Source organism: Macrobrachium nipponense, chromosome 2, assembly GCF_015104395.2.
Source record: "Macrobrachium nipponense isolate FS-2020 chromosome 2, ASM1510439v2, whole genome shotgun sequence".
Classification (NCBI taxonomy): Eukaryota; Metazoa; Arthropoda; class Malacostraca; order Decapoda; family Palaemonidae; genus Macrobrachium; species Macrobrachium nipponense.
The window spans coordinates 138971792-138990485 of record NC_087201.1 but is presented as its reverse complement, the minus strand read 5'-3'; the positions used below and the strand labels follow the sequence as shown (position 1 = coordinate 138990485).

The following is an 18694-nucleotide window of genomic DNA, read 5'->3' as shown; positions in this document are numbered from 1 at the left end:
AGTTATTATCTATCTTTCTTTGACCTCTGGTCTGGGAATGAGTGACCTGATAAGTCTGTTACAAGAATAATGAATTTTGAAATGCCTGACTTCAAAACACCTATGCAAAAGAAAACCAGAGATTTAGCTAATCAAGATTTATTTTGCTAATCGTATTCAGTATCTGATTAAGAAGCGATTAGTTTTAATCAGTGAAAGCATTTGTGAGTTTAAGAAAGACACCGTTTTCCTTAATTAATACAGAGGTCTCCAATAATTGACGACGATATTAATTTCAAATATTAAAGTCGGGCTTTCTAAAATCTCTGCAGCTTCATCTTTATAAGAAGCTATGCATGATATCTTACTCTTTTCTATCTATAGCTTAACAAGGAGCTAATGAAGAGGCATCACACTTGCTAATGAATAATCATCATCGGGATTTAAATAACTCGTATGAACTGTTAAGACCCGTATTTGCAGCAAATAAGTTATCGTAATTTACCAAGTTAGTTTTTTCATAAGATACTTTTAGTAAATTAAGATCTGCTTCACTTGGTAACTCTGAATTAAGATCTACTTCTCTAGAAAACTGAAGTTTACATTTATTACTGCTGTTACTAAGATTAATTAGCATCTATTACTCCAGTTAATGGCAAATCACCAAGATCCCTTAAACTAAAATAAAAATAGAATCTTTACCTCGGTCACACCCATATTACTCTAATACAAGATACGTCACAAGTCTGAAAGTATCTTTTACTTGGGCTCATTAAAAATATTGTGTAAGTTACCATAATCGAGATCATTGTAATCGTTTACAATTTCGAAGATAAGCTTTTCGAAATAATAACACACTCTACTTCATGTTATCAAGAATGCTTTACTGGAATTAAAAATATTTTTTTAACTTGTCTAAGTAACATACATTTCAAATCACATAATTGAAAAGCCATTTAACTTTGCCCATAATATGCAACTTCAAAACACCCTAATCATACAATATACTATTGTGTATCTAGTCCGAATATTTTAATGTCTCGGAAATTGTTTGTTCCGCGAATTTTTTTCTTCTTTTTCTTTTTACCGAGAAAGGAAATGGCACCCGATTCTCTTTCCATTCTACTTCACAGTATACCAGTGAGTACTTTGGCAGAGAATTTCTGAAGCAAATACACACTATATATATATATTTATATATATATATATATATATATACATATATATATACATATATATATATATATATATATATATATATATATATATATATATATATATATATATATATATATATATATAGTATATAGGTAAAAATGGCCTCACGAATTCCAGCTTGCTCTAGAATTACCCTTAACCACATACACACACACACTCATATATATATATATATATATATATATATATATATATATATATATATATATATATATATATATATTATATAGTATATATAAAGTGTGTATGTGTGTGTATGTGGTTCAGGGTTAATTCTAGAGCACGCTGGGATTCGTGAGGCCACTTTTTACTATCTATCTAGCTGTCTATCTATCTATAGCATTTTTGATAATCTACTGGCTTACGTGCACGTTTATTGAGACGAAATGCAAGAAAAGTGGAGTACGTATATAAATTCTGATTTATTATTTAACTCTGTGAATGATAATTACTTCAGAATACACCTGCCCTTGGCTCTAATGTTCTTACTCGGTCTAAACACGAAAACAAAACTGTTGTTGTGCAAATCAGATTGGTAAATTTCACTTCCACCAGATGCACTCATGTCAAGGTTAGCTTAATACCTCTATATCAACAGAGATGAGATAAGAGGCCCGTCCACCGCGGGCCCCTTTCCACAAAAAAAAAGAAAGAAAGAAAAACGGACCACAGGAAAACTACCACTAAACGCCAATTAGCCCGGAAAAGAGAGCTGACTAGAACACTTTCTCACACCTAAAGTGGGTCACGCATCTTGTTGCAGTATAATGAAAACCTGTTGTCAGTTCTGCGTTGTCATAATTATGGGGGATCAGTCATCAGATCGTAAAGTGATTTCCTCAAGAGTGTTGTTGTAAATAAGAGTCATCTTGATTTCCTTATGCGAGCGTTTGCTTATCTTTCTCCCTCTATGCTGAATTCATAATTTTGCTCTTTATATGAAATTTATTCTACGTGTCTGAAATGAACGAAAAATGAAATATATAAAAGAGTAATGCATACTTAACCATTTACCATTTCAACAGTTTTAATGCACAGCATGAGCCTTTCAACCAATTTTTTTTTTATCTATTGAACATCTTCTTGAATGCAAGGCATGTTAAAGCAACTCTACTATAATAGACTCGGACCCTAGCTGCAACCTCTTTCGTTCCTTTTATTGCACCTCCTTTCATATTCTCTTACTTCCATCTTACTTTCCACCCTCTCCTAACACCTGATTCACAGGGAAGCTGTCAGTTTTCCTCCTGTTACACCTTTCTAACCTTTTATTGTCCATTTCAGTTTCAACGCTGACTGACCTCATAGGTTCAAGTGTCTGGCCTTTGGCCTTGATTCTATATTCACTTAACATGTAAGTGCGCCTCATTGGCGTGGTTGGTATGGTCTTGGCTTGCCACCTCGGTGGCCGCGAGTTCAATTCTCGGGCATTCCATTGAGGTGTGAGAGATGTGTATTTCTGGTGACAGAAGTTCACTCTCGACGTGATCCGGAAGTCAAGTTAAGCCGCTGGTCCCGTTGCTGAATAACCACTGGTTTCATGCAACGTAAAAACACCATAAAAACAAACAAACAAACAAACTTAACATGTAAAGCCTCTAATTACATGCACTCGCTATGATAACGTATTAGATGTCCTGAGTGATGTTACTAGTGAATGAATCAGCTAACTTGCCGTCGCATAAACATGCAAGTTAAACATAAATGATGCGTCTCAAGGTTAAGGCTGTTGCAGCCAGGTCCTCTGTCACGATGAAATTTTGTCAGGGTTGAAGTTTATACCGAATTACTCAGACTGCTGATGAAAACGCCTCTTACCTTTTGAAAGACGAACTTCGATGTAGAATTCGCGGTGTAAAGCTTTTCGTGTATGCTGATAAACTGGTGTTTGTTCATGTTGTTATTTTTCTTGATTTCACCACAAGTTTGGCTGTAAAAGAGAGAGAGAGAGCATTTACTTTGGTTTTCAATGATAAAAACCTTATTACGCAATGTTACACATACATGTCAAGTAAAGACTATCCGAACCAAAACTACTAGGACCCAGCTTTCTCCTAATTACTGGTCAGGCCGCGCGTGTGGACAGCCAACCTGCACCAAGGGTGTATAATTCCGACATGTCGCTCGTCAAGGACGCTGGACTCAGCACATCAGCCGACCATGTTTTCCTCCAACACATCTGCTTTCCGTTTTATTAGTGACTTGAAGACTCATAAAAGAGGTCCAAATGGGGACGTGAACGTCATGCAGACTGTTCTAGTCGCCGAAAACTTATACTGTTTTAACCAGACGAATGTCAACGATCACCGTAAATCTTCACTATTCTTTCGGCTGGCTGACAGTAATATAAGTAACTGTTTTGATTTATTATCTTTCTTCAAAACGACGTATGAGTAAATCAAGCGAGCGCTAATAATTTCCAGTAAGTCAGCATTTGTATTCGGCCCGATTTTTTTTATATTGATTTGATCTGATGACAGCAATCAGCCACTTGGCAACGACGCGTCCTTCGAGAAAGGGAAGGACAAAAGGGGCAAATAACAGAATCCACGATTTTCTCTGTTATCATGATGGAGCCGATCTCATTAAAAAACCTTCAAATGAAAACTAAAATCATTACTGCCCTACAGTTAGAGTTCATATAACATTAATGTTAGTGCTGGTGTAATACTTGTATACATATTTCATACATAGGTATACAAGCGCACACCGATCACCCAGAGTAATATCACTGAGGCAGGTATATTTTCTGTAATCTTCAGTCGAAGCTGTATTTTGCCCTTATTTGTCTCCATAGCATAAGGTATATACTTATATGCAGAAGCTAGGTACTATGTCGTACTCGTACCTCTAAGTAAATGGAGATACAAGGCACAGTGATGTAAAATCCTTCTGTAGGTTTATAAAATATATACTATTTCTAGTTCAGCAAATTAAAGCTTTCGACCATCAGCTGTGGTCTTGTTCACTCAGAAAGAACACAGTGACATGAACAAGACCACAGCTGATGCTGTACTAGAAATATATATTTTATAATACTACAGAGGATTTTACATCATTGTGGACTGTATCCCCACATACTTACATAATATAAAAAAGTATACTCACAAACACATACTATATAAAACTGCTAACCGATGGGACACAAGAATGCTCCAGAGAAGAGCAAAAACAACAGTCATGGCAACATTCATATATTTCCCGCAGGAAATTTTCACGCCATCAGCCAATCCATGCGCCCTCTGTCATTTATCTAGTTTATCAATCAAAATCCTGCCATACACCTGTTTTCTTTGCAGCCATTTCTGTCATATTTACTTCCATATAAAATATTAATTATTCCTCTCACCACTTTCTTTGGACCCTTGGTATTGACACAGGACTGAGTTCTCTTTTGAAAGACTCGCTTGTTCTGAGAACTTTTTTTTCTTTCTTTCTTTTTTTTGTTACGGGCTGCTCTGTGAGCAAGAGCCCGTGCTGGCAAAAGGCCAGCTCGATCAAAAACAACAACTTTTTTCTCATCTAATCCTTTTCTTTGCATTTAATTCCTTTAAGAACATCTTTTTTCTCTTTAGATATTTAGTCTTCCGGTTTTCAGTAGGTTCCCAGGCTTGACACTGTTATCTCCATACCCTTTTTTAATCTTAGCTGACATTAGGACCCACTACAAATTAAGCGAGATCAAACCTAAGAACTTCCAAAGGCGAGGATTAATACACACACACACACACACACACACACACACACACACACACACATATATATATATATATATATATATATATATCTATATATATATATATATATATAATATATATATATATAGATATATATATATATATATATATATATATATATATATATATATATATATAATATATATATATATGTGTGTGTGTGTGTGTGTATTAATCCTCGCCTTAGGAAGTTCTTAGGTTTGATCTCGCTTAATTTGTAGTGGGTCCTAATGTCAGCTAAAATTAAAAAAGGGTATGGAGATAACAGTGTCAAGCCTGGGAACCTACTGAAAACCGGAAGACTAAATATCTAAAGAGAAAAAATATATTCTTAAAGGAATTAAATGCAAAGAAAAGGATTTGACGAGAAAAAAGTTGTTGTTCTTGATCGACCTGGCCTTTTGCCAGCACAGGCTCTTGCTCACAGAGCAGCCCGTAACAAAAAAAAAAAAAGTTCTCGGAACAAGCGAGTCTTTCAAAAGAGAACTCAGTCCTGATCACCTTAAAATTAACAAACATGTTTCTCGTCCTGTTACCTATATCTTCAAACACTACGCTTGGAATTTCAGTCAGTATGCAAATTAAGTCATCGTGATAATTGCAGTGTTTAAAAAATATACAATAATCTCTGAACCTGTTATTTCTCTGAATTTCGCAGTTAAAATAAGGATCAAGTACGTATTTCTTCGATGTCAAATTAATTAAGATCATCTTCATTTCTGTCAGTTTTCAAGTTAAGTCATAGACGGGCAAAACAGGTACACGAGGTTTTCGAAAACGAGGAGTTAGGTGAAAGAAATTTTGACTTGAGCACCTGACCCCTTATCCATCATTGGATAAGTTTTTTTCTGCACAATGGTTTCCATAAGTATTTTATTACATCATATTCAGTGGACCCACTTTGACGTGGATCAGCATATATATATATATATATATATATATATATATATATATATATGAAGATGATCTTAATTAATTTGACATCGAAGAAATACGTACTTGATCCTTATTTTAATAGCGAAATTCAGAGAAATAACAGTTCAGAGATTATTGTATATTTTTTAAACACTGCAATTATCACGATGACTTAATTTGCATACTGACTGAAGTTCCAAGCGTAGTGTTTGAAGATATAGGTAACAGGACGAGAAAGCATGTTTGATAATTTTAAGGTGATCCGGGAAATGGTTCCTGAGACGTAAGGTTTAAAACCTGGATAAGATATGCAAAAGTGAGCGTACTTAAGCAATCCGCCTCCCCATTTCAGCTTACAGCATGAAATCGAAGATACCAGACAAGTGAAGCGACCAACACGGGTCTGAACATAATAGCCTGGGATTATTTTGCTTCTTTATCACTAAGCGAATTTCATGAGTTTGAGTGATCAATCCTTTTGACTAGTCCCGAAAGACCGGGTTTTTGCCGCAGGAAAATAATACAAATAAAAAATTACCAGTATTACAAGCATCGTTTGACCGCCTTATAATAATAATGAATAATAATAATAATAATAATAATAATAATATAATAATAATAATAATAATAATAATAATAATTGAAAAAGAAACCCACAAAATCACTGTGTAACGTGTTTACTTCAAATTATTTACATTTAAAATTAAATGTAGATTTTGTGGGTTTCTTTTTCAACCTTCAGAAGAAAACTGAAAGAAGTTTTTGTTTGGTTAATAATAATAATAATAATAATAATATAATAATAATAATAATATAATAATAATAATAATAATAATAATAATAATTAATATCTTACAAGCTCTGGAATAAGACTAGCAGAGGTTAATATCAGGAGAGGGATCTTCCAGGGCGACTCACTGTCCCCACTACTCTTCGTAGTAGCCATGATTCCCATGACAAAGTACTACAGAAGATGGATGCCGGGTACCAACTCAAGAAAAGAGGCAACAGAATCAACCATCTGATGTTCATGGACGACATCAAGCTGTATGGTAAGAGCATCAAGGAAATAGATACACTAATCCAGACTGTAAGGATTGTATCTGGGGACATCAGGATGGATGTTTGGAAATTAGAAAAATGCGCCTTCCTTAGTCAACATGCAAAAAGGCAAAGTAACGAGAACTGAAGGGATAAAGCTACCAGATGGAGCAACATCAAACACATAGATGAGACAGGATACAAATACCTGGGTAAAGGGTAATGGAAGGAGGGGATATAAAAACACCAAGAGATGAAGGACACGATCAGGAAAGAATATATGCAGAGACTCAAGGCGATACTCAAGTCAAAACTCAATGGAGGAAATATGATAAAAGCCATAAACACATGGGCAGTGCCAGTAATCAGATACAGCGCAGGAATAGTGGAATGGACGAAGGCAGAACTCCGCAGCATAGATCAGAAAACCAGGAAACATATGACAATACACAAAGCACTACACCCAAGAGCAAATACGGACAGACTATACATAACACGAAAGGAAGGAGGGATGAGGACTACTAAGTATTAGAGGGACTGCGTCAACATCGACAACAGATCACTGGGGGCAATATCTGAAAACCAGTGAAGACGAGTGGCTAAAGAGTGCATGGGAAGAAGGACTAATAAAAGTAGACGAAGACCCAGAAATATACAGAGACAGGAGAATGACAGACAGAAAACAAGGAAGGACTGGACACAACAAACCAATGCACGGACAATACATGAGACAGACTAAAGAACTAGCCCCCCCCCCAGCGATGACACATGGCAATGGCTACAGAGGGGAGAGCTAAAGAAGGAAACTGAAGGAATGATAACAGCTGGCACAAGATCAGGCCCTAAGAACCAGATATGTTCAAAGAACGATAGACGGAAATAACATCTCTCCCCCATATGTAGGAAGTGCAATACGAAAAATGAAACCATAAACCACATAGCAAGCGAATGCCCGGCACTTGCACAGAACCAGTACAAAAAGAGGCATGATTCAGTGGCAAAAGCCCTCCACTGGAGCCTGTGCAAGAAACATCAGCTACCTTGCAGTAATAAGTGGTACGAGCACCAACTGAGGGAGTGATAGAAAACGATCAGGCAAAGATCCTCTGGGACTATGGTATCAGAACGGATAGGGTGATACGTGCAAACAGACCAGACGTGACGTTGATTGACAAAGTCAAGAAAAAGTATCACTCATTGATGTGCAATACCATGGGACACCAGAGTTGAGAGAAAGAGAGGGAAAAAATGGATAAGTATCAAGATCTGAAAATAGAAATAAGAAGCATATGGGATATGCCAGTGGAAATCGTACCCATATCATAGGAGCACTAGGCACGATCCCAAGATCCCTGAAAAGGAATCTAGAAAAACTAGAGGCTGAAGTAGCTCTGGGTCTCATGCAGAAGAGTGTGATCCTAGAAACGGCACACATAGTAGAAAAAAAAAAAGTGATGGACTCCTAAGGAGGCAGGATGCAACCCCGGAACCCCACACTATAAATACACCCAGTTCGAAATGGAGGACTGTGATAGAGCAAAAAAAAAAAAAAAAAAAAAAATGAAAAAAAAAAAAAAATAATAATAATACTTTGGGTGTAGACGTTTACTACTAAGGTAATGATAAACTGTTTGAAAGAATGTAACAAAAGGCATCGGTTTCTGAGACAAAATGCGTAATGAATGTTTCTGACTTTATAAGGCCAATATAATGAAAAACTAATCATAATGAGCGAATAGTGTATTCACAAACATTTATACAAATCGACAGAAAAATATGAAACAGAGAGAGGCGATGTCAGTCAGACCGAGTTACAAGAACATTCTTTGTAAAAAGGAAGAAGTGCGGTTCATTCCTTAACTTAAAAAATATGAATATAAATAAAAACGGAATAAAAAAAAAGCCAAAACAGTTGTGGAGGAAGAGGTGGAGGGGGGGGGGGGGGGGGGGGGGGGGGGGGGGGGAGGGGAGGAGGAAGAGGAAGATGGCGTGTTCTTTAGAAACAGTCAATAGTTTCTTGGTGAAAAACAAGAAAAAAATCAACCAATAGCCAGCCTCATAACTTTTGAATAAATTTGGGTTTTCTTATTTAGATTTCGTTCATCTGCAGAGGTATTCCTAGGTGAGCTACAGAAGGAAAACCTACAGACACGACAAACAAAATTAAGGGCAATATTTAATCGCGTGCAGAGCAATGAAGTATAATTGCGCAATGATTGGACAACAGACGGAGGGCTATTTAAGCCATGCACATTTTACTTACCGTATGCACGACCAATCACAGCTGCAAGCATTAATCACGTGACCAGAAGGTGGAGCTGACTGTTATTCAAGGTTCCTTCTTTCGCAGTGTTTCTCGACAAGGCGATACGCGACCTCCTCCTCTCTATTTCGGGGTATTAAGATATCACAAGATATTAAGATATCAGCTACAGAAGACAGCTGAGTTGAATTTGAAAATGACTGATATCAATTGATTTTCGATTTTGAAGTGCTTATATAAGATTTTTTTTTTAAATGATACAACAGCTGAGAGGAATTTTATATTAAAAACGGCGATAATATGTTGAAATCCATGATATGAAAATTGTCGTTGAATTTTTTCAACATTTTAGAAAACTACAGTTGAACTAAAGTCTGTTTATATTTTAACAAGTTAAAAAGATCAAAATAAGTGAAACAATTCTTTACGCACAAAGCCGATGGTAGAAAAATCAGAAGGCGAGTGTGACATAAATCAAAGAGGCTTAGAAACATAGACAGTCGAGACAGAAAACTAGGAAGTAAGATAAAAGAAATGAAAATGTTGCCAAGCAAGCTAAAGACTAGTGGGGACCGAATGGAAGCTCATAATGATCATATTAAACCTGTAAGTATAATTTCGTATGTTGATGCTCTAAGGTTCAGAATTTTAAATTTCTTACGCTGATATATGAGTTTAATTAAACTTACCTTTTATGATTTGTTGAAGTCCACTGAGAAAACTTTCGCCATTCTTCGATATTTGCATACATCACTGCATCTATAGGTGCACACATACGTACACACCAACCCATTCACATACAAATACGCACACGTACACATACGCATACACTCTCACACACAGCCACCCACCCACCCACACACATATACATGTGCATATGTGTGCTTCCATGCTACATTTGTATGAGCTTGTATGTTCAAATAAAATAATAGTCATACATTTTAGTTCATTATTCGGTAGCCTCGTAACTTCTTTCTGCAGTTTGTGTATGATTCAGGAAACCTCACTGAGAGGGGAATAATTCATTTCTTTCAATTCTAGTTTTTGTTGGAAAAAATTAAATCTTTGTTTCAAGATTATTAGAATATTGTTGTTCCTTTTTCTCCTGACACAATAAATCTAAGGAACTATTCTTATATTTCAATTAACATCTTCGAGTAAGTGCTCGTTTGTACAACGTCATTCAGGCTATTCATGGAAGACGATTAATTCATAAGTTTAGCTATTATGTGTACCCCAAAACAGACAGCATGCCAATGCGAGAATAAATCAGGAGTTGTAACGTTGTTCCACTGCCCAGAAACAGAGGCCTTTCATTCCCTTTTGCGATAAAATCATGGAATTGTCTTCCTGTGAGTATTTCTTATGCCACTACTCACGGGATTATGGAATTTGCGGTTGGCTGTAGTAACTTCTGGCAGAGTGCAAGGCACCGTTGTCTTAGTTTTCTGTCTTGTATTAATGTTTGTGTTTGGGAATAGTTATTAGTTTACTAACTTACCTTAATTCGGTGCTATCCTTTCCCCCTTTCCTATCTTTTTCTTATATAAGTCTTTTATTTTTGTAGAGGCTTCCTTGTTTTGGTATAAAATTTGAACTCACTTTGAATCATAAAAATAATGTTAATAATTTGATTTGTTACCATCGTCACATTTATTTAAGTACCCCTGACAGCTGACATAGAATGGAAAATCAGTATTAATACAAAGACAATATGAATTTATGTCTACAAAACTCTCTGAAGAAAAACGTTCTCAGTAAAACTAGGAAAACAACACTTCTGGAAAGAGAATTGATACTCTTACAACGCAAAATTCTCTCTCTCTCTCTCTCTCTCTCTCTCTCTCTCTCTCTCTCTCTCTCTCTCCTGTTTACAATTATTGTTGTTCTGGAATTCATATGGTCAGCAGCTTCTAATTTGTGAATGGCGGGTGCTGTACCCAACCTTTGGCATACGATGAGAACGAGAGAGAAGACTGACTGACAACAAGGCAGCACCGATGACAGTGTGTACTAAGTCAGCAATTAACCATGTGGCAGGTATGAGAGATGAGAGAAGAGATTGAGAGAGAGAGAAGAGAGAGAGAGAGAGAGAGAGAGAGAGAGAGAGAATGTTTGTTAGTTGATGCCAAATAAAAAATGATATAAGGCGGAAAAAGCCGAGAGAGAGAGAGAGAGAGAGGAGAGAGAGAGAGGAGAGAGCCGAAGAGAGAAGAGAGGAGAGAGCGAGACAGAGAAAGTCGTTAGTTTATGACGACAACATAAAAAAATGAATTATAAGGAGGATAAAAAGCGAGAGAGAGAGAGAGAGAGAGAGAGAGAGAGAGAGAGAGAGAGAGAGAGAGAGAGAGAGAGAGATTTACCATTAAATCCAGATTAAAAAAATATAAAAGGAAATCATACGAGATGCATGGTCGTCATAGTTTGTCCAAAAATGGCAACGAAAAAATACAAACAAACAAACAAACACACACACACACACACACCACACACATATATATATATATATATATATATATATATATAGTATATATATATATATATATATATATATATAAAACCATTGCCTTTTATTCATCCTCATCTTGCTGAATCAAGGATGGGCCCATGTGAACAATTCTTCCCTATACTCGCACTCCTGATCCCTAACACAAACAAGTGCAGGGTAAAAGACCCTACGACAAAAGCCCTCTCCAGACATTTGCATCCTGAGGCGAAACCCTGACAAGACCAAATTCCATAGGAAAAAATATGTTTAACCATAAAGTAATGAGCAATTTTACTCTTACTGCTTTCAGTTTAGAAAAACTTCCATTAGATATAGAACAGTGCATTCATTGTACAAGACTGCAATAGTCTTGAACACTCTCACAAACGGAGTTATGTGAGAAGTCTAAGGAAAAGGACAGATGCACGTGTGAAGTTCTCGGAAAAGAAAATGGGTCATGATTCAAATTCTGAATGGCTGAAATTTGTAGACGATCGTTTTCACTGGAGATAATGCATAACAAAGTTTAAAGATTTATAAAAGATTTCGTAACTCTTTGCAAGAGGAAAAAGTTAAAGGTGAATGTGAGCCACAGTAAGCTCTGAAAGGTAATTTAAGAGAAATGAAAGTTAGTATGAATGGTGGATGGTAATTTAAAGGAAACCTACATCAGGACAACAGGGCTTCAGATCTTCACAGCAGTGCAAACGATCGTTTCTTAAATACGTATAAGACTCTGACGAAGTCACCGGAATGTACTTGAACGTCCGGCTTTGTAATGAAAGCATTCGAGAGTTCGGATTTCATTAACTGCCTTTTTTTTTCAGAAATCAAAAGCGAAGAGGCAGAAATGAGCCTGTACTGCATTTACCTTTGACTATAGATTTAGGGAAAGAAACTAACTTACCTCTGTTTGGATTGCCTGGAAATGACGCGTATAAAATTATGTAAATCACTGTTGCATTTTCCCATCTTTTTCTTCCGTTGCCTACTTAATTTAACACCAAATTCTTCTTGTTGACTTAAACTAGCAAATAATTCCTTATATCAACAGGATCTGAACATATTGTGGACTTCAGTTATTCTTCTTCTGATCGTCGCAGGAATCATGGTCTTTCTTTTGACATCGAGAAGCATCTTGAGTGATCCCTCTCAGCAGTCTCATCAGGTACTGGCTTACTACTTATTAGTAATCAATTGTCACTTATCCATACTGTTTTCAGTCGTCCAGCATCATTTAATATTCTGGCCTTGACTAAAAAAAAATCCTTTTTTGTCCTTGTTATCCGACCATTTAATCATCAATTCTTCATTTATGTAAACGTTTCGTTCACTCAGTCACTTAATTATTTCGTTTACGTGGCTGTTTTTATATGGTATGCAAGTATGCCTTCCAATGAGAGCATCTGTCAGAAGAACATGTCATGATTTTTATTACTTTTGTTTATTATGGCAGAAATGAAGCAAGAACATTAATAAAGAGAAACATAGGTGAACTCATTCCCCCTTCACCAAAGAACACACTGTCCATATTCAGAGCTATCACTAACTTCTTTATTTTTTCAGAGTGAAGTAATATCACTGAAAGGTAGAAACATATCCTACACTTACCTCGAAGCGATTGATAATTACTTTACAGATACAAAATCGCCCGTCATCGTTTACACTCCACAAAGTTGTAAGTATATCAAAGCAAACTTTTAGCTTTTCTATATAACACTATTTTATATTTAAAAAAAAATGGTTTCTCATACATAAGAGACACAAGTTAGTGCCATTACCTTGAACCATAAAATTTCACCCAAAACTAGCCACTTATGGATCGATGCCCCTCACTGGGCAACTACTAGATATGACTTTCATAACTCGAACATATGTAGTTGTTCAGTTAGTGTAAATATTTACTTTGTAGTTCTAAGCAAATTTGCTAAGCCATTCTCGAATTCCGGCTGCACAATTTATTTTTCTTGCGTCGTGTCACAGGTGATCTTCATTTACTGAACCACATTTACGCTATGTGAGTCGCTGCTTCATATTTCAAACTTTCCTTAATAAACAATTTCAGTTACTTTTCATGTACCGTAAAAATTAGTTTAGCAAGAATCCCTTTACTTGCCTGCTCTCAGAAAGTTCTTTGTCTCTGATTGCGAGACAGAAACCAAACTAATATCTAAACAGTTGTCATGCTTTCAGTTAAAGGAGCCACGACCACTGAAAACACCCATTTCTCTTTATTAATACAGATGAAGCTGCTTTCGAGGAACATCTGTGGTACTTTGGTACCACTGAAAAAACTGGTGGCGAAGTCACCGCTGCAGTTTTCACGCCAAGTAACGTGAAATATTTACAGTTGCTTTTGAGATCAAAACAAACAACGATCACAGTCACATACAGCCTGAATTGCTCCTCTCAATCTCACAAGGTTAAGGACACAGAATGTTCTCCCATGAGGAGAATGGCGCCACACGACAAAAACACCATTGTTGCGGATGTGTCAAACGACGTTCAGCCTTGGTTAAGTGGGGAATGGAAACTGACCATTAAAACAGTGAAGTGGAACAAGTTCTACGAAGAAGAGGACAAAATGCAACCTGCTCTTTGCATACAGCATCGGGGATCGAGAACGGCAGAAGAAAGTCCACTGCAAAACATTCTTAAAAGTTTCCTGGTCAACAGAATCAACGAACAGATAGCCAAGATTCCCATCAAATACCAAGGAGAAGAAGAACGACAACGCAAGAGAAAGCAACGATCCACGCCACTCGAATGTCAGGTGAGAAAGTACCACTAACCATTATTGATATTTTATAGGAGTTACAATTGGTTAGAACAATGTAAATAAAACTGTCTAAAGAACTTTTTTTTTTTTTAATATGACTGAGACATGAATGAAAGCATCAAGAAGTGAATGCATTTGTAATGCAAAAAGGTCTGGAGTAATTTAATAGACAGAATATCTTGAGATATGCAGTACGACAAATAAATTAGCAATGATTAGTTCAGTACTAAAATCTAGGTTAACGGGTGCACATATAATAATTAAACAATGAAAACGAGAGAGAGAGAGAGAGAGAGAGAGAGAGAGAGAGAGAGAGAGAGAGAGAGAGAGAGAGAGAGAGAGATGAATACTAGTTTCTCAGTATTTATTTCTTCTCCTGCAGATGTTCAAATTGGAGATGAGCCTGAATGACCTCGGTCTTGCGAAAGTCATTCTTCCAACACAGGTGTACTTGACCTATTGTCGGGGTACGTGCCTCATGTTAGATGACCCGGAGCTCTTTACCGTCAATGCTCTCGTCAGGGCCAAATACACGTGAGTAAAATTTACGTTTTTTTTCCTTGATGTAAAGGATATCGGAGGGATAGTTGGGCGTCTGTCATCAAAGAAAGCACTGAAATGACGAAATGAAAGTAGAATGGTTAAAATTATATAGTAAACAGACGGACGCGGAGAGAAATTTGGAGCTAAAATAAGTAGGATATAAAGACCAGGCAGTGAATCTGCCGTTGCCGAGGATCTTATATTTGGCTTTTACCTGGTGTTATCTTGAGAATCGAGCTTTTGTTTTCATTCTTTCTTAAGACTCCCTGACCACTTCCGGATATTTACAGGTTCCTTTTCGGCAACGACAAGGTCCCGTCGCCCGAGTGCGTCCCGACCCACTTCCGACCGCTGCCGTTCTTCGTCCAGCTTGGAGACCAGATCAGGAGAGTGACTTTCGAAGACCTGGACGCCACGAGATGCGGCTGTCGATGACTCCTTCTTCTTCTTTTGAGATAAGCTGTATCGTTCGGCTCCTCTCTACTGATCAACGAAGCTTTTCTTGGATACTTAATGTTAATTTACTACTTGGAAAGCTAAAAGAGTCGAGGGTAAAATTACGCACTAGTCTGTAAACTGGAGGAAGGATGTTTCCGATTTCTACATAAATGAACAACGTTTCTAATCAATTATATGGGACTATTGCCAGGTAATAACTTACGTGTCCTCTTGGGGTTAGACTTCAATCTATTTCCTTGAATTTATGTTTATTTCCTTCACGTCTTAGCTCAAAGCCTCGTCGTTCTTATCACCAAGAAAACAGTAAAATCCAATAAGTCGACTCGGATATAATGTTATGACTAAATTGGAAATTGTGGAATTGGAACAGAGCCTTCAAGATTTTTATCAGAGGGGCGTAATTATCACACTACTAACAATGTAGCAGAGTAATTTACTTTTTCTTGATTTATAGAAATCCTTCTACCCTGGTCACTAACTATACAGAGATTTGTGTAACTATGCCGAGCCTTTAAATTTGAGCACTCGGGCGCGCACACACACACACACACACACACACACACACACACACACACACACACACACATATATATATATATATATATATATATATATATATATATATATATTCAGATATGTTTTCACACTGACTAACTACTTCCCATCATATATTTTCTTGTATGGCTCTGAAACGAGGCTTCATGAATCAGTTTTTTATTTTTTATTTTTTTTTATTTTTATTTATTTATTTATTTTTTTTTAAAGCTGAAATGTCAACGGCAATTGTGCGAGAGTCTGTTGTAGTATATAACTGAACAAGTATATATGATGCACATACTGATGTTCCTATATTTATTGTAACACTGTAATTACTTCAAAATAATAAACTTTATATGAACTAATACCTTCTGTGAGAAATTCCCCTCACAACAATCATAATATTTCTATTAGTGTGGAGTTGTTTGTATCGTCTGTTTTCAAGTGAAATGTAAATATATTGATTGACATGGTTATGACTTTTATAGAAATATGTCCATTTCTCTTGCATATCCTCATGATAATAAGGATAACAGAACCACATATATTCGAGAATGACGCTCTTACATTATCTTATTTTAGTTTAATTTATTTTGTTTTTCACACAGAGACGAAGTCTTTTGGCATAAACGTCAGTAGACGTTTTAGTAACAAAGTCTAGAGTACTGAAATTGCTCTTGGTGAATGTATTGCACAATGAAGTAAAAATATTTTGTTTTTGGGCCTGTGTGACTGAGCAAGCTGCTGATGCCTATGCAGGTGACACTTATTGCCATGTTAAATGCTATTTATATTTACGAGACGCTGCTCGGGCTGCGCAAGCCATTGCCTGTGCTCAAATTGTAGCATTTGTTGAAGAATTACAATCAGTTGTTAAATTATCAGCTCTTCGAGAGATGTATCGCACATTGATGGAACAACAGGGACAACCATAAAGAAGTTAAATTGCCTGCAACAAGGAGATACACACCAAAAATAATGAACTTTTCACGAATAAAAAGGAAACACTATCATTTAATCTTGCATTACTTGAACAGTTCATTCGACAACTCTTAAACACAACTGGTTACATCAGTACTTAAGTATAAAATGACGGATTAAGTAACTTTTCCCCCTCCAGCCCACCCCAAACAAAATCCAATTGAATCTAATAGAAAAAGAGGCCAAACTATCATGATTCCAAGTGAATGTACGAGCGCAGGAATAAGCATTCCAGTGGCCTCTATCAAACAAAACGATAAAAAATAATTGAAGTAGGTCTCGAAATGTAAACCCGACTACACCGAGGGAGGACTGTGAGGACCACACAGAGAGGCAGGTATCTGGGTACTGATGCTTTATTTTATTATGTTGTTGAAGATTACGCTGGGGTTATGCAGCACGGGCTCTTGCTCACAGAGCAGCCCGTAGGCTTTATTACAGATGAGCGGGGTTGACATAGACAGGTGCGGACGGATATGTAGTACCTGAGTCGGGTCAACAGAGATCCGAGCGCGCAGAGAGGAATTTGTTTCTTACGAACACTTATACATAAATAACTACAGACACAGTCTGCGCGTATACACGATAATTATATCGTTGGAAAGGCCAGAGAATTCTACGTAAGATGATATAAATTGGAACTTAGCAAGTCGTTGTAATGAAATAAAAATAAAGAAGGATGTTGTCCTTACAGGACAATAAAACTTACTTGAAGACAGCGGGGGTTGGGGTTGCTGGGGGAAGGGGGGGGGGGGGGCTATTCAATACAATGAAAGGGGTAAAACCACTAAAAATGGCAAAAATAGAGACATTTTCGATGGTGAGAGTAAAGAGATAAAACACAGTTACCACTGTGTTTGAGCTTGTTGACAACTCTACGAGCCCTGGCGCCTTTCTTTTCTAGAAAGACCAAAATTAATATTCCTTCAACATTACGGAATACCTTTCAATTTTTCTTTTTTCTTATTCATTTCGATGGCCGAAAAATCAGTTTATATAAACACATCAAGGAATATTCTTTAAATAGATTCAGTTTTAGTATGCTTTCAATCGTAATATACTTGTGAGCAGTAACGTAATCTTAGTGCCTTGACATAACCGTTTTCTTTTAGATGCTTAAAATTATAGAAAACGATAAGGTCTTTTATCAAGGTAGGCACGAGTATTTTCAGATGCGATGTTTGATGACTTTGCTTAATTAAGACCGAGGATATCAAATAACCAGGCTACAGCAGCTGGTTCTACGCCCAGCCGTGTTTTTGTCTGCGCACATTGTATTATCTAAGAACACATTTAGGCTGTGAACACGTCAGGGCTTTCTATACTACATGCAAATGGATAATGGCAATTTCAGAGATACCTACATCTGAATCTAACATAATGTAGCTTATGGAATATACATGGCTTCGCCTCCTGGACGCTCCTTAAATTTCCATACGCTCAGCATATTGCTTAATTCAAACTCGGGAGGCCAAGGGATGTAGTTTACTTGTAACAGGAGATTCTACAGACTAGAAGATTCAAAAGATTATCATGAAATTGAATCTTACAGCTTTGTATAATCGTTGACGTCTGTATAACACACGACTTGACGTTCGTTTAATAATTTGCATTTCCAATATTACCTTATTCAATGCACTAGCAGGACTTGCACGAAAAGTTAATGCATCATAACCTTTAACATAAGAGAAATGTCAGGAAAATTGCAGCTGTTGATTAGGCTACCTGTGATTATGGTTTAAGATCATTCCGAT

The 18694-nt window shown here is 36.7% G+C and overlaps 1 protein-coding gene across 1 annotated transcript; it reads left to right on the top strand.

Moving 5' to 3' along the window:
- The first annotated feature begins 9225 nt into the window (after positions 1 to 9225).
- Positions 9226 to 16324, top strand: LOC135221031 (uncharacterized). The gene is made up of 6 exons (XM_064258759.1): positions 9226 to 9759; positions 12696 to 12809; positions 13208 to 13319; positions 13885 to 14414; positions 14803 to 14954; positions 15254 to 16324. The coding sequence occupies exons 1-6, from the start codon at positions 9688 to 9690 to the stop codon at positions 15396 to 15398; spliced, it is 1125 nt and encodes a 374-aa protein (XP_064114829.1). The 5' UTR covers positions 9226 to 9687; the 3' UTR covers positions 15399 to 16324.
- Positions 16325 to 18694: the final 2370 nt, after the last annotated feature.

What these genes read in the sequence shown, in the direction of transcription:
- LOC135221031 (XM_064258759.1), top strand. Translation starts at nt 9,688, where the DNA reads ATGAAAATGTTGCCAAGCAAGCTAAAGACTAGTGGGGACCGAATGGAA. An exon ending in CGTTTACACTCCACAAAGTT is followed by an intron (nt 13,320 to 13,884) that starts GTAAGTATATCA and finishes TTATTAATACAG; the next exon opens with ATGAAGCTGCTTTCGAGGAA. An exon ending in CTCGTCAGGGCCAAATACAC is followed by an intron (nt 14,955 to 15,253) that starts GTGAGTAAAATT and finishes GGATATTTACAG; the next exon opens with GTTCCTTTTCGGCAACGACA.